Source organism: Glossina fuscipes, unplaced genomic scaffold, assembly GCF_014805625.2.
Source record: "Glossina fuscipes isolate IAEA_lab_2018 unplaced genomic scaffold, Yale_Gfus_2 115, whole genome shotgun sequence".
NCBI classification, from domain to species: Eukaryota; Metazoa; Arthropoda; class Insecta; order Diptera; family Glossinidae; genus Glossina; species Glossina fuscipes.
The window spans coordinates 1,766,109-1,782,659 of record NW_023998458.1 but is presented as its reverse complement, the minus strand read 5'-3'; the positions used below and the strand labels follow the sequence as shown (position 1 = coordinate 1,782,659).

The following is a 16,551-nucleotide window of genomic DNA, read 5'->3' as shown; positions in this document are numbered from 1 at the left end:
AACATGTGCGGATATAGGCTCCTGCAATGGGAGCATGTGTTCGTATATGTATGTGTTAACTGCAGGAGATAATTATGACAATTGTAAATCCCGTTGAGAGCATAATCGAGGTACAAATATGTATAATTGTATAATAACAGCATCAAGCGTCTGTTTAAAGGTTGCAGTATTGAAAAAGATACTAAGATGATAAAGTGAAGAAGGAACACGAAATTGTTGTCACGTCTTGATGTCATTGGTAAAATAATTTCTATAAAATGCAATTCGGTCGTATGATGATGCCTTTCTTTAGAATTAATAAATATATAGACGCCTCATGATATCATAATGTAATATGATATGAGACGTATGAGGGAAATAATGGTCCATTATTGTTTAACGCCTTCGCTTAGCAACTGCCAAATAAATGAGCCACTCGGAGTTACCGAAAATACATGTAGTGTGACTTTTAAGCGATGGGACGTTGATGGAGCGTTTCTCTTCCCCGTATAAAATAATGAATTAGTTATCTTTAAGAAACGGTCGTTAAGATTTTGTTATCTGTCAGGAAAGTTTTGGGAAATATACGTACGAAAATTCTATTTGATTGATTTTGTCAAAAATAAGCTATCTTAACTTGGCGGAAACTCAAAGAGCCACGCCTTTTATTTGGAATAGCTGTGCACATAAATAGTGCTTAAGTTCATTATACAATTCGAGCTACAGCCTAAATTATCGCATGAAGTAGACGAAATTACTGAAAATATTGCAAAATAATTCAGTTAATCACGTTTTGCTAAAATTAAGGGATACTTTAGCTACCTGACCTATATATCGTTGACCCCTCTCCCTTATCCTCCCCGCGACCTTTGGCGCTCAACACCAGAATGCCATCAATTTCAGTAAGGAATGAAAATTGGTGATCACGCATTTATACAAACAAACGGGTAATATACAGTATACAGGGAAACTATAAAAAAAATCAAGAATCGGGAAGACAACGCCATTAACGCCTGATTAAAAAAGAAACAGACTTTTTGGAATGCTATTTTTGTCAAAGCGTTTGTCAAGCGTTTTGAAGAAAACTTTGATCTCGAGCACATAACTTTCGAATCTTACGCGACGAAAGCAAATCGGTCGATGGATGCTTTCTCGCAGAAAGAAGTCAGTTTAAGCATGATAGGCTGAAATTTGTAAATTTTTTCTTATTACTAACAAGGTGTCGCCTCAGTTCTTGAATACTCTGTAGTTTCCTTCTGTCTTCCTTTATTCCAAAGCATTTTGGTTTGAAAATCGGGAGCAGACCGTTTTCTAGTAAGGTTTTCTTCGCAAAGACCTATTGGTGCCTAAAGGATCTTTTTTTACTGGAATACGGTTTGAATACGTTTATGCTCTAAGGAAAGGCTTCAGAAGGGACCTAGAAGGGTCCTAACAGAGTTTAAAAAGTACTTCGGTGACTTTACCTACAATTCCCGATAATTTTGTGACAGGAAGTCTTTTATTACTATCCGTTAATTGCGCGCACTTAGCTTCGTAACATTTTACTGGCTGGATAAACACCGCGTGTATGGATGGTGTAATAGATTTTAAAAGATCTTTATCTTGGACGTGAAAAGGAAAATCTGATAGGTTGTTGCTTGACTTGCGTTGGTAGAATGAAGATTGGACGGTTTTTTAAAATCTTCTAAATTTAAAACTCGTAAATTTATCGCGACTTGCAATGTCTTTTGCTTCCATATGCAATTCTTCATCAGTCGCTTGTTGTGGCGTTTTCGCAGCGTTATTATAATAGCAAGAATTTTCTTTTCTTGTTTTTCTTTTCTAGGCATTGAGTTGCATTTTACTGTTTTCCACATTTCAAACGCGTCTTTGGATAAACAACCGATGACACAGTTTGCCCATGCCAACGACCATATAATTAAATCATATATATACATAATTTATATTAGTATATATAATTTACTTTACACTAAACATAGTTTAAATATTTAAATAAGTAGAAAAGCAAAAGAAAAAAGTATTTATGCTCTATGGCGTTAGTGTACGTGGTAAGTGAATTCTATTAAATCTATTCGTCGTTCTCATAATCGAAGAAACTTCCAATATATTTTTGCATTTAATAGAAACATCGTTTCTCTACATTTTCTATATTTATCATGACCTTTTGCTCTTAGACGAAGTTGAAAGGTTATCGGAAAAAGCCGCTAATAATACAAAATGCTTTAACCTTTAGAGGTGTGAAGTTAAGCGGGTAAATGAAGCTTAACACGTATGGGTGCTTATGTTTGTATGTACGTCTCTATTGTTTGATTGAAATCAACTTCTAATGCATTTGTATAAACATATTTCTAACCAATACCAATACGGGCAATATGTTATAAGACTTTAGCAAAATACACTATTGTTCGTGATCGGTATAAACAACAAATGTATGTGAATACATACACATGTATGCATGCATATGTATATATATATATATATATATGTATATATATGTGAGTGTATATTTATGTGTATGATCAACATTTTCTTCATCATTATTATCATCAGTAAGTATATACCGAAAGAGATGAGTAATACGTGCCTTGAGAAAAAGAAAATAAACATTAAAGTCCACTACACCAGCATACAATCATCAATCTTCGGTAATCGCTCGTATAACTAATTTATGGTTAGAGCATCACAAATTTAACAGCAACAAGAACAGCAACCACAACAAAAATAAATAACGCTAATAGTAATGACGATAATGATGATCATCATTATCATCCTCATTCTCATTATTATCGATATATACTGACATTTGCAAAATTTACGGCCTTTTAATATTTATTTATTTATTTATTTATTTTTTTTTTTTCATTTTTTATTTTATTTTTTTTATTTTAGCTTAGAGTTTATCTCTAAGAAAAAGAAAAAAAAATTTATCGAAAATTTAATATAGTCGCACATATCCATCCAGAAGATAATTATATTCCATCCATGCAACGTTCTCGTAACATTTTATAATGCATTATAAGTTATGGCCAAGGACACTTGAAAATGAGTCAAAATGTTTATACCTTTTTATGCTAGAGTGTATCTCCCGCATAACACGCTTTACGAAGCATAAATTTATAAAGATTGTCAAAACTGCGACAACAACTAATTGATTAGGACCCCTTTACGAGCAGCGATTCTTCAAACCACTTTGCTAACTATTTTAGATAAACTTCTATAGCGAGTTTTTTGACTATTTCATGGGTCCACTTTTAAGTGCATTATGTTAGTTTTTACATAAAACCTTTAAATGAAATTTTTTCTGTTCACGATTTCAAATAACACTAACTTTTCACTTAACACTTAAACTTTTCTTCTTATAACGGGCTTATCGGTGCAATTTTCATGTTTGATCTATAAACAGCAACTTGGAAATCCTGCAAATATATTACTATAATCATCAATAATGATTGGGAAGGAAAAGTAGGCAGATATAGCTAGGTCGATCCAAGAATTAAATTTTCTGACACCATGGGATGTAGTTTAGTTCAGTGTTTACTGCATATGACAAAAGTAATGAAAAGTTGATCGCGTTTTGTTGCCTTATGCCGACTTCGTCTACCGAACCAAACAATATTTGAACGTTATAACATGTTTGCTTCAATCTATGCGCCCTGTTTAGGGACAGATAACTCTTCGTTCTCGTGTCACGATAGCGCGCCATCTCATACTGCATTGCTTCCTCCAAACTTTTCCGCCAGGAATTTTACTTATACTACTCCACAATTGTCTTATTGGCATGCGTTAACTCTGCCTAACTTTGGTCTGTCGCTTGAGAGGCAAAGAATCGCTTTGGTCTCAAATGAAATTAAATTAGAAATAATGCATTTCATCCTTAGGTGATAGCTGCACTGTAAAAAAGAAAAAAAAAAAAGACTGCTTCTCTCGTACATATCCTAACTTTTTACTAACATATTAACATGTGGGTTGTGAACATTTTTCCACGGATCTCTTAGGTGAACCTGGTGAAAATTTTAGAAAACCAGCCTTAAATAAATCACAAACACTTTTTTTTTGTCAGCAGTCAGTTAGGGTACGTGCCTTACAGCGCCCGATCGGCAAGTGTTAGGCTTCTGCGAATGGAGCGACCACGCACCAATCGTAACTGAAATCCGGCACGCCACAAGGATTCGAACTATAATAACTGAATGGAAAGCGACTCGATAGTCGTGCTTCTTACCCGCTAGGATCCGCGCTAAAGCTAAACTTTTAAAAAGTTTACAGCCCCTGGACTCTCATTGAAATATCGTGATTGCTTTAACCCTTAACGTATGGCCATTACATATATACTTGAGCGACTTCAGGTTCACATCTCAATCCTTGCAATTATTATTATGATATTCGGTTGCTGTGTGTCACAACCGGAACGATAAGTCTAGCATATCTCGAAAACAACGGCAATGAATTTCTTTTTGCGGTTGCCGCGTATGTGTCCACAAAATTAAGTGATAATTTCTAAATGTGTTAAGGTTAAGTGAAGACTGATGTGTGAAATTTCATCTCAGCGTATAATTTATCTAATAAATATAATATAATGCGAGCGCTCTCTTAAAGAACGTATTTAAATTAATTTAATATTTGTTGCGAAAACCAAGTGCAGCTGAAAATTGAAACTTAACCTATTTTCTTGATATTTATTAAGTATTCTCTTTTGCTTTTTTTCTCATTTCTAACTTAATTCCTTTTTATTTTCATATTTGCAGCTACAATGGCTATTTGCCTCAAGGAGATCGTGGACGTAGACGTTCCAAATTTGTTTTATATAAACGTAACGAGCCAAGTGGTGTTAAACGTTCCAAACATTATATCGTACAATCGCCACAGACATCAAAAGCCATACTCGATGCCAATCAACATTCGATATCGTACACATTGTCTCGAAATCAGGCAGTAATTGTCGAATATAAAGAGGATTCGGAGACAGATATGTTTCAGGTATTGAATCCTTCCCCTTTTCATTCGCATTGTAAGCACTTGTCAATAAATTCACAAGCAACCGCTTTTCAAAAGATTTAAATTTTATTTAAATGACTTCAATGAATCCTCCTCTTCTTTGACGACGTTTCAGTTGACTTTATTTTTTGTGGAAATAAATCATGTTTTTTCCGCAATTTTTTTTTTTTTTCTTATCTTCACTTTACTTGAATTTCATATTTTATTTTTTTTTTTTTTTGATTTTTTTTGGTAGGTTGGTCGCTCATCAGAGTCGCCTATTGATTTTGTAGTAATGGATACACTGCCTGGTGATAAGAAAGACGCTAAAGTAATGCAGAGTACAATTTCACGTTTTGCTTGTCGCATTTTGGTTAATCGATGTGAGCCCACAAAGGCGAGAATATATGCGGCCGGCTTTGATTCAAGTAGGAATATATTTTTGGGTGTAAGTACCGCTTGCTGCCTGCTATGCATACACAATATATTTCTATATACATATCTATACATATGTATGTAGATAGAAGGCCTACGTCGTCGTCGTTGTCGTCGTCGCGCGCGGGGTTAAGAAAACCCATTAAATAATTTAAATTCAATGTTGAAAGTTGTATTTGTGGACAACATGCAAAGTAGTAAAAATTAAACAAAAAAAAAAAACAGAAAAGTTTAAAAGAAAATAGAACCCATGCCCTGTTCTTGTTGTTATTACAAGTACGTGTATGTTCTTAGTTATTTGAGAATTGATGACGGCATTATAGTGTATAACACATAATAAACAACACACATAACATCGAATGTGGGTCATTGCTACGGCATTTATAAGAGTTTATTGCTTGCATTGCGAGTGGTTAAATGTGTGTTGGTGTTGTTGGTTCCTCTATTCTTTCAGAGAGATAGTAACTTATGTTCTCGTTTATTATTATTGTTTTTATTTTTCATTAATTAATAATTATTTTAACAAGTGATTGTCAGTTGTAGGGTTTGAAAAGCTGTAAGTTTAAGGAATCATTTCAAACGAGGCCAACTCGACACGATGTTAAGCCTGAGATTGATAAGGTTTTTCTTTTCTTTTTTTTTTTTCCTTTTTAGAGATTGACATTTTTTTTACGATGATATAGGCACTCAAAACCAACACACACACACACACACGCACAGACACACCATTTGTAACATTAAGTCGAAAATTTCTTTTTGTACCAACCAGATTATATTACTTGTGAGAACTTGTAAGTAGTTCCATAAAAAGGGTTTTTTTTTATAATTCCCCATAAAGATTAACTCATGATCACGGAGCTTTAGGTTTACCATATATGTCGCGATTTAGTAAATTCGATTTTGGCTCAATTAAAGAAATTGGAGAAGAAAATATACATGGGATTGACTTAATTTTCTTTTTAATTAGCAGGCGTTGAACACTTTGTCAACATAATTGTTAAAATCATAGAAAGGAATCGCTTTCCGTGTTCACGTAATGCTCTCTCATAATAATTTACATAGTATAAACGTTTGATAGTATAGCAGATCGGCGTAGTGACAGCGCACTGTCAGCTAGTAGCCTTACACTGGGGTCAAACTTTCCCGGAACCGCTTTCGCATTACCTCGAGATGGACCTTTATTGATTCTTGATCCTGATTATATCATCCTACCCGATCGACTCGAACCTTGTTCTTGCGCTAATATCAGAAGGATCGGTAGCTTGTAGGATTAAAGAATGCATCTTGAAAGCGCATTTTACGCATATCGCGTAAATTTAAAGAAAATCCTCTTAAAAGTGACAAAACAACGGCATATTTGAAAAATTAACTCATTTTCTAATAAGACTAATTTTCTGGTAAGCATTAAATATCTCTTCCCTTTCTCGCTAAAGTTAAAAAAAAATCAATAAAAAGTTTTTAGAAAATTTGACAGAATTTTGCTTCTCTAATGTTAGAATAAAGTTGTTTTCACTTAGGCCTTGAAACCAATGCCATTAACGCAAGGTCTCATGTTCTCTCTCATTATCGAAATTTGAAGCCAATCTGAAAATGTAACTTGAACTCAATATTTTGAAATAACTATTGCATATTATGCAAATCACTTGATTGCTTTTCATTGTAATATATTTATATAAAATTTACTTTCGTGTAGGAAAAAGCCACAAAATGGCAGGATAATGTGGAAATCGACGGCCTAACAACAAACGGTGTACTAATCATGCATCCAAAGGGTCAATTTTGTGGTGGCAATGCTAAATGCGGCCTCTGGCGCGAATGTTCAGTGGGCGGCGATGTGTTTAGTTTGCGTGAATCACGCTCAGCCCAACAAAAAGGCCAACCAGTAAGTGCTCACATAAAAGTATATCTTCAATGGAAATTTTTACTAATAAATCTTTCACGGTTTAACATACTTGTTCATACATACTTGTCTTAATAGATTTACGATGAATCAAATGTATTACAAGATGGCACTTTAATTGATTTATGCGGAGCTACTTTATTGTGGCGTTCAGCTGAAGGTCTACAACATTCACCGGTATATGCTTACAATAAATAAAATAAATGATATAAGTGATAATTGCAACTGTTTTGATATACGCTTTTTAGACAAAACGTGATTTGGAGAAATTGATTGATGAGATAAATGCCGGTCGTCCTCAATGTCCTGTTGGCCTTAACACTTTGGTTATACCCCGTAAAGTTAACATTGGTGATCAAATTAATCAGCCTTATGTGTACTTAAATTGTGGTCATGTGCAAGGTTAGAACATTAATATTAAATATATATATCTGTACGTTGTAGATGTACTCACGATAGCTTGACTGTTGGTTAATTACACTATACCACGCTTAAGTAAGGGAATTTTTAGAAACAGACTTCTTTCTCCTTCGCCGGGTTGTGATATTTTATTAAGACCTTATAAGAGAGAGATGTAAAGTGCTTCGAAGCTTCCATAAAAACGAGCCAAGAAATTTTGATAAACCTTAGCCGCCGCCGACATACTCGCTCTCAGTCTACTTTTCTTAGTCTTGCTTCCCTTATATGGATTCGAATTCTTTGACCAAAAAGAAAGAATAAAATTCGATGCAATTTCGTCCTAGAACACCTAACAAGACAAATGACACAAATCTTGATAGGAAATTTAGACGGTATTGGAAAATATTTCTACGCTTAACTTAAAAAAAAGAAAAAAGCCATACAATGACTTTTCAACTTAAATGATCGAAAACTGCTCCCATCCGAGCTATTGTCAATAGCGTTCATTTTTGCTCCAAAACAAGTCGGTGCATCAAATTTCATCAAAATATTCGGAAAATTGCGCCTTGCAGGCTAAAGATGGGACTACAGGATAGACAGACGGACAGGCAAGCTTAGATCGTTTCGGAACGTAGTTATATGTAATAAAAGGAAGGTCAGTCTTAAGTTCTTGGAGCTTTTGCATATATCCGCGCAAAATATACCCTTTTACGGCAAGGGCACAGCATGCGAATCCGAAGTTCTCTTACACGTAGTTAGTAAGAGCGCTGATACACATTACAAAGCGCATTAATTGTATGCCAAAGCTACAACACAATTTATTAATTTCTATAGTTTAGCTGATGGGTGAAAAAGTACTGGATAACAATATTCCAATTGCTTCAGCCAAAAATGTATGGCAAAGACCACTTAGAACGTATAGAACGCATAAAGCTGGGACTAGTTTTTAGCTATCGATGCCGAGTAAACCTGGTCGTAATTTGATTATGTTACTCAACAGCAAGTTTACGATCGAAAGATCTTCATTTTATAGCAAGCAAAAGATGCACTTTACTCATTATAGCGAGTCGCTCGATGTTGACACCTATAAACCGACCCCAAATTGACTTAGTCGCCGCCTAGGTTGTTACAATTCTCACTATAGGGAAAAATAGGAAAGTAATCTACAATTTTAAAGAAAATTTGAGCAAAGCGTATCACAATTACAAAAACTATAGCGAGTACATACATATTCACATTAGGTTCAATGCAACTTTTTATAGAAATTAGAAATGTTCCGTACAGTTAATTGGCCACAGGTCATTGCTGTAGGGCTTACATTGCATTTTTATTTATTTCATTTTCATTATTGTAGGTCATCATGATTGGGGTCAAGATAAAAGTACCGGAGCCAGACGTTGTCCCATGTGTTTGGAAGTCGGACCCGTGGTGACACTGTGTATGGGCTTAGAGCCGGCTTTCTATGTTGATATTGGTCCGCCTACATTTGCATTTAATCCATGTGGTCATATGGCTACCGAAAAAACGGTCAAGTGAGTTTTTTTTCTTTTTGAAATAAAGCTTTTTTTTTCTATAATGTTTATATTATTTATCTACGTTCAGATATTGGGCCAATGTCGATATACCACATGGAACAAATGGTTTTCAGGCCGTTTGTCCATTTTGTGCGACGCCATTAGATGGCAATTCAGGTTATATTAAATTGATTTTTCAAGATAATCTAGATTAAATTAGTTTAGCAATAAACGTGAAACATGAATGAATAAAAAAAAAAAAAAAAACAAGTTAAAAAAATTTATAATAATTCTAAAAAAATAATACAACAAAATAGGCTTTATTTTTTTAAATATAATACAACAATAATAAGAAATTAAAATATTAAAAAAAAAAAACATATTTACAAAAAAAAACAAGAAAAAGGAATATTTTAATATTAGAAAACAAATTAATAAAATGATAAATTATATTTATATACCAAAACCACAACAACAGCAACAACACCAACAACGTCTACATATACTATACCACTTATACACATATACACATACATACATACATATGTAAGCATTTAATTCGATCAGTAAAAACTAAATTAAAAAATTTTTCTAGAAAAATATTTTCTTTTCATTTTTGAAATATAAACCATATAATTATTATTATTAATTATCGTATTATCATTTAAATGGTGAAAAACTAAAAATTTAAATATTAATGTTATATAATAAATATAATGTGAACGATTACTTTTTTTTTTTTTTTTTTTTTTTATGAAGTTAAGAAATTGCAAAACAAACAAAAAAAAAATAGAAAAGAAAAATTATTGTAAAATAAATTGAATAGAAAGAATCCTTACTAAAATATCCAATTTACTCAAACATAAAAAAAAAAAAACAAATTGAACAAAAAACAAGGAAAACTCATACTTGAATTCTACCCACCACAAGCTTATTTATATGAGTAAATTCGTTCAGTTGATATATCTCGTATATCGTATATCGCACACCGCACATCGTGTTTATTCTAAAAACTACTTTCTTACAGTTTGGTAGCACCTCATAGGTGATTATATAAATGAAATTCTTTTTTACCCAGCACAGCGGTGGCGTCACTTGTTGTTGATTTGCTAAACTGTCGAAGAAGAAGAACTTAAATTCTTTTTCACTCTTATTTGTCTGTAGTCTTCGAGTACGATGGGCGAATCTGTCAGATGGATTTAATGGGTTCTCATGGATGACTTGAAATATTAAGTTTTAAAGATCTAGTATTCCTAAGCCTCTTATGTTACTTACCTTGCAGACAATGTCTGCGATTTTAAAGGGGCAAAATTGTGAGAACATATATAAAGATCTAAACAAAACTTTCAAGTGATAAGCTGATAAGCGAAGAAGTTTCATTGTCCATTCGAAGCGAACTTGTGAACCGATTAAGTCGTTTTTTAAAGGGGGAGGGGGGCTGCTAAGTAAAACAAAAGGAAAGAATAAGATTACGTTTCCCCAGACGCACTCGTCTCAATCGAGAATTTCGCACACACCATTTAACCTATCTAATATATACTTGCAATTTGTGGTGGGTACAGAAAATAACAATTGAAAAGATTGAAAAATCAAACTTTACTGAATAATTTAATCATGAATATTTTCATCAATATTTTCTCTGATGATTAGATAAAATACATTGGCATCAATTTCATAACATTTCATTGAAGAACAAAGATACAACAAAATGATTTGATATTTTGCGACCAATTCATTGCTTTTAGGCCCAAAAATTAACAATATGTAGGCAGTATGTGGACCCAGCAACTGTCTATGATTGGATTTGAGTTTTTTCATTGCGCATCTTTCTTGCACACGATTCACTATAAAAAAGCTGCGGAAAGGCCTTTTAATTGATCAGAAATAAATTCTCCATGAACTTGCTCTAAGAAACACGAGATGGATTTTATTTAATGAAAAAGTTACAAGTAGCTTTTTGAGATAATTTGCTTTACAACAGCGTTACATTGCCAGGGAAGTCAAGTATATTTTAATCGCGAAGAAGATGCTTAGATAGTCGCCTTAACAATATTTTTCTCTCTTTTTCCCTGTAAGCTATTTGCTTATGTATGCTTGAAATTTTCTATTTTAAAAAGTTTTGTAAACAAAGTGAAAAGCCAAGGCGGTCAACATTTATTAAAAGTTATGATTATAGATCGTTACTTTCTTACAAAGCGAATTTCATATTCACATTTCAAATACTAGTCTCTTTCTCCATCCCTCTCTACCTATTCGCTCGTATAGGGGACATGCCTTGAGTCGTTGCAAAAAAACGGTTCAAACATCAATTCATTTTGTTGCATCGTTTTGTATAAAATTTTTACAACTCTCTCTCTCTCTTCTTTACTCATTTTAAAAATATTAATATTTTTAATATTAGATGTCGTCTTACAAGAGTTTGTTACACGGTTAATTTTCGCATCTTTGTGTATGTAGTTATATGTATGTATATGAAAGATATATGTGTGATGTACTTGAAATTTATTTAATTTAAACATATATTACTTTAATACCTTTTTCTTTCAATTCAATTCGTTAAAGTACAATTAATGCAATAACTTCAGTTATTTTAAGAGTTATATAAAAAAAAAAAAAGAAAAGAAAACACTTTAAAAACAAAAAACTAAAAAAGTTGAGCATTGAAATGTTGCGCTTTGATGATTTTTTTTCCCAATCATTTTTCCAAAAGCAACTACTTTAGAAAATATGTTTCCCAGTATCCAGCGCTGAATTTCGATACATATGTTAGTTCTTTTTGAGTTTTATCAAAAAAACAAAAAATAATAAAAAATAAAAAAAATAATAAAAAAAACATCTACAAAACCGACAAAAATGAAACTATAAGATTTAGAGTTTAAGTTACTTTAAAGGGCGTGTAGTCAGATAATCCATGTCGCACATCGCTAGGTATAAGCTCCTTGCTTGATCTCACTGTTGAGATCAATATTATCTCGCATTCCTAAAAAAAACCAAGCAACAATTAATTCAAACATGAGTGTAAATTTGTGTAAATTTACGAAATTTATACCTGTCCTTGGAAGTCCTCCACAGTACCTATTTTAGGCGCTGCTACGGCCGGCATCATCGAAAAGTTTACGCGGATGTTTAACTTGTTTTTCGTATAGAGTACAGAGTTGCAGAGAAGTCTTAAAACTAGGCGAGGGTCAAAACAACCACAATCAATGGGAAAACGCTCAAAATTTTGTAGTTATGGAGCGCATGAAAGAACTCTTCTTAAAAATGATGTGGATAAACCGCGTCCACGAGCATATTTGTTTATAGTAACTGCTTGATGATTGCGATCTCCGGCAAGGATTACCCGGCCACACTCATTTGATACTTGAGCAACAGCAACCATAATTTCAGGTTCTGTGCACTGGTCGACGTCATCAATTAGCACATGCGTAAAATGATTGGGTGGAAAACGCATTTGCAAAAAATTGCCAAGTGTAGCACAAGTACCAATCGTTACTCGATGGCGCCCTAAATACTTTTCATTTTGAGTCCGAACTTGGCCATAATCATCTCATCTTCCCAGTTGTAATTTAGGCCAGTATCCCAGTATTTGTTGCCTGTTGCGCAATACGGCATCAAATGCTCTGGTATAGGTCCTTTTTTGAGCTCCTTGTGGGATACTAGACGTATAAGCTCATCCATTTTGAGTACGCCGATCAATTGCGTCGTTATTACATCAGCGGTATTGTTCGAAGGTGCGCCCACAAGCATACGTACAGTGGGTATCAATTTAAAACTTTGTACAATCGTTTCCACTAGCGTTGCCGTTTTTCCGGTGCCGGGAGGACCAAAAATCACATATGGCTTGTTGCGAATTTTTCCTCGTAGTATATTTGCTACGGCTTTCTTCTGTATAAACTTCAGTTTGGAATTGTACCACTCATACTGGCGTTTGTCTAACAATAGACTTTCCTCACCATATAATCTTACATCCAATTGTGGACGTTCACGCGTTTGTACTTGAGAGGGAAACAAGAACTGGTCCCCCAATTTTTCAGCCGCTCTTGAAATGGCGTAGTATTGCTTTCGGTAGCCATATCCGGAGAGGCAAAATTCTACACGATAATCTCGGTAGTCATATTCCCGCTGAAAGTTGTCATCGAATCTAATTAGGATTCGATTGTGGAGCACTTCGTGAATCGCTCCTTTATACATCTCTTTGCCATTTTCGCCGTCGGCCCAGGGGTTTTCCGCTTTAAGCCTGTCTCCAATTACTAATGAAGGACGGCATTCGGAAAGATTTTCTACGTCCAAAGCTAAATACTTTCCTTGACGTGCGAAATGGGCTCGTTCACGCTTATACATGCGGTAATTGGTAAGATACCCAATCTCCTCTAAATGTAAGAGTATTCGAAACCGATTCTTGTAGTTGCTTATATTTAATTCTTCATTAAGACTCGGAAAATATATATATACATATTAAAATTCATTAATTACAGACAATTTCGGCAAATCATAACCAATGTAGGCATCGTTGTCAACGCAGTGCTTGATAATCAGGTACCAATAAGGATCCAAAAGGAGTAGGTCGGGGTTGCCGTATATATATAAAAGGTAACGAGATCGAGAAATTGCAAGGTTAGTTAGTTTCCTGTTTTGGACGAAACCTAATCCATGTTGCAATTGCCTACGTAATTGCCTAAGGGATAATAGTTTACGTTAAGATTCAATGATCAGCATTTTTAAGGATGAAAGGGTAATCATTTTAAAAGGTTCTGCATAACAACGAGACAAGTGAAAAAGGGGGATTACGGGTGAAGTCGACAGCGCTTAGCTTAAGATATAAAATTTAGAAGTCCATCATGTGTATCTATCTCAAGCAACGATGGATGAGAAAAGGTTAATGATATAGTATGCATAGTCCCCTAAAAAGGTGCCCATCAATGTTTTCAATTTCAATTTTTTATCACCATCAAGGAATATAAAAAAAATATATCGAAGCAACAAAATTTTGCGAAATCTTTTGAGATTTTCAGATGATGGGTACAAAAAATTCCCTACTTTCTATCCTTACTAATTTCGTTCTTTCAGTCATAAAAGATATACTTTATTTTTTATATAGAAATCTTGCAGATAATTGATTAGATAAATTTTTAATGATTTCCTCTCTCATAATTGTAAGAAGTCTATTTTCAATTGGTACTTGCATGTATATTGATCGTTTCTTGACTTGAATAAAATTGGTACAATATATGTATTGAACAAAATATTTTTCATCAAGTTTAACTACTTTTTCTCATCTTTCTATTAACATGGCGTTACGGTATGGCCAAAAGCCATGAAGATTGATGAGGAAATGTTTCTGAAATCTCTAGAAATAAAGAGGCAAAACAAGAAACTGTTGCGTTCAATCGAACGTTTAGGGGTTATCACTTAACAAGCTGACTTGATTTTGTAGACAGATATTTATTGAACAACTTGACAAAAGTAATAATCGGCCTAATATAAAATGAAAAAAACTCCTTCTTCTTTTTTAATTTTTGATCCTATAACTATTATATTAAACTGTTTTTGTACAATCGTACAGAGTTTTAGCGAAATCTCTGAAATTGAATTTTATTTCTAAAAGAGGTTTGATTGCTTTTCAATTGTTAAAATAAATCTTACTTTTTTGTTCTTTTTTCATAAAGCTATTCCCATTATAATTAGACACTTACACATACCTTTTTGCCCGCCCTCACCTACATTTAATATATTAGAAAATATTACTATTATTTGAAAGGTGTATTTGTTGTAATGGAAAGGAAAGCGAAATGTATGCAAAAGTTATTAAAAACAGAAAACATTAACAATGTTAACGAATTAAAAACAAAATAAAACAAAAATAAAAAAAACAACAAACAAAAAAAAAAAAATGAAAGAAATTCTTGTAATAATAATTGAAAATGGAAGAAAAAGGAATGAAGAGGAAATAAAATATCGTTAGTAACTTAGTAATGATTGTAATTACAAAACAAAATTATGGAATTATTATTATTATTATTATTATTATTATGATTATATTGTAATTATAAGTAACAATAAAAATCAAATGAACTGAAAATAATCTTAAAAATTTCAAAAATAAAATAAATGCATTCTCATTTTTCCAATAAATAGTCAAACGGTTTGTAAATTTAAAAAAAAAAAATTCTCAAGAAAAAATTAATCTTCACCTTTGGATGGTCTACCAAACATTTGTTGTATGTACCGCAGAAGAACGGGAATGTCTCACATTTGCTTCTCGTTTGCTAAGAACCCATAGATCAATAAATCATTTTTACGACAGAAAACAAGTCAATGACCCTTGACAGACAATTTTTAAAAAAAGCAATTTTACTTCCCTACCTTGCAATGAGTCCGAAATTTATGTGCTTCAGAAAGATTCTGAAATACATTTTTTACACTTACTCCAAGTGTACTGTAGCTCTTCCATGATAGTTAAAGAAATGCTTCAAGACATTTTTAAAAACTTATTACTTATAATAATAAAAACCCTACCATTCTTCTCGTGGAACGTATAAGTAAATCTATAGAGCTTTAAGAAAATAAATGAATGAAAATTTTGTGTCTTTGGAATAGAGAACGACAACAACAATTTTGATATCTAAGGTCAAACTCTTTAGACACTAAAATGCTAAAATCGTGTAAGCATATATCTATAGCAATATATCTAAGAATTTTAATGCCGTTTGTTATTTAAAAGTTTCTTATCTACTCTATTGATAAGTCTGTAAGAGTTTTTTGTATATACTTTTTGATGATTGTAGATACGTAAACATTCATTTAATTTATGAAAAACAATTTGTAGTAATTTGCATCACTAAATGGAATTGTGCGCATGCACGTATTTAATAATTTAATTAATTTCAATAGAAAATAAAAAAAAATGTATTTCACTTACCTGGAATAAAACTTATTAAACATAACGAAGATAGTCGCCCAAATGTTGGTAAAATTTTATTTACTTACAACATTTGCATTAACTTTACGTCTAATTCCATAAGGAATGCTTACACAAACGTAGTATAAACGGAATTGAAACAATTTATTATATCTTGTTCTAAACAGGACAATCTAAGCATAAGTCATGCTACTTACATGAAAAATGTAATGTTATACGCGATAATTAGTTTTTAACCAAAAGGGAAATGTGCTGACATGAACAAGGACAGACAGACACTTTTCTTTAGTTATAAATTCTATAAATTTAGCTACAATGCTAGGAATGCCAACAACCTTAGCCTCTAATTAATCAAGAACTTTATAATTTCAAGCATTTTCGCGAACTTTTGATTTTCAACTTCTTTTCACTTTATGTATTATTTATTATATCTA

General features: G+C 32.9%; 1 protein-coding gene and 1 pseudogene across 1 annotated transcript in view; one reads left to right on the top strand and one right to left on the bottom strand.

The window, feature by feature from the left end:
• Window positions 1–9,490, top strand: part of LOC119640081 (protein pellino) — a 56,792-nt gene extending 47,302 nt beyond the window's left edge. The window contains exons 3-9 of the mRNA XM_038037858.1: window positions 4,722–4,953; window positions 5,207–5,398; window positions 7,079–7,267; window positions 7,364–7,462; window positions 7,534–7,687; window positions 9,039–9,216; window positions 9,287–9,490. Of these exons, the coding sequence (XP_037893786.1) occupies window positions 4,722–4,953; window positions 5,207–5,398; window positions 7,079–7,267; window positions 7,364–7,462; window positions 7,534–7,687; window positions 9,039–9,216; window positions 9,287–9,413 (1,171 nt within the window). The 3' untranslated portion in view covers window positions 9,414–9,490. The remainder of the gene's footprint in view (window positions 1–4,721; window positions 4,954–5,206; window positions 5,399–7,078; window positions 7,268–7,363; window positions 7,463–7,533; window positions 7,688–9,038; window positions 9,217–9,286) is intronic.
• A 648-nt stretch (window positions 9,491–10,138) lies between these two features.
• On the bottom strand, window positions 10,139–13,650 carry LOC119640165 (annotated as a pseudogene).
• Between the last annotated feature and the right edge of the window lie 2,901 nt (window positions 13,651–16,551).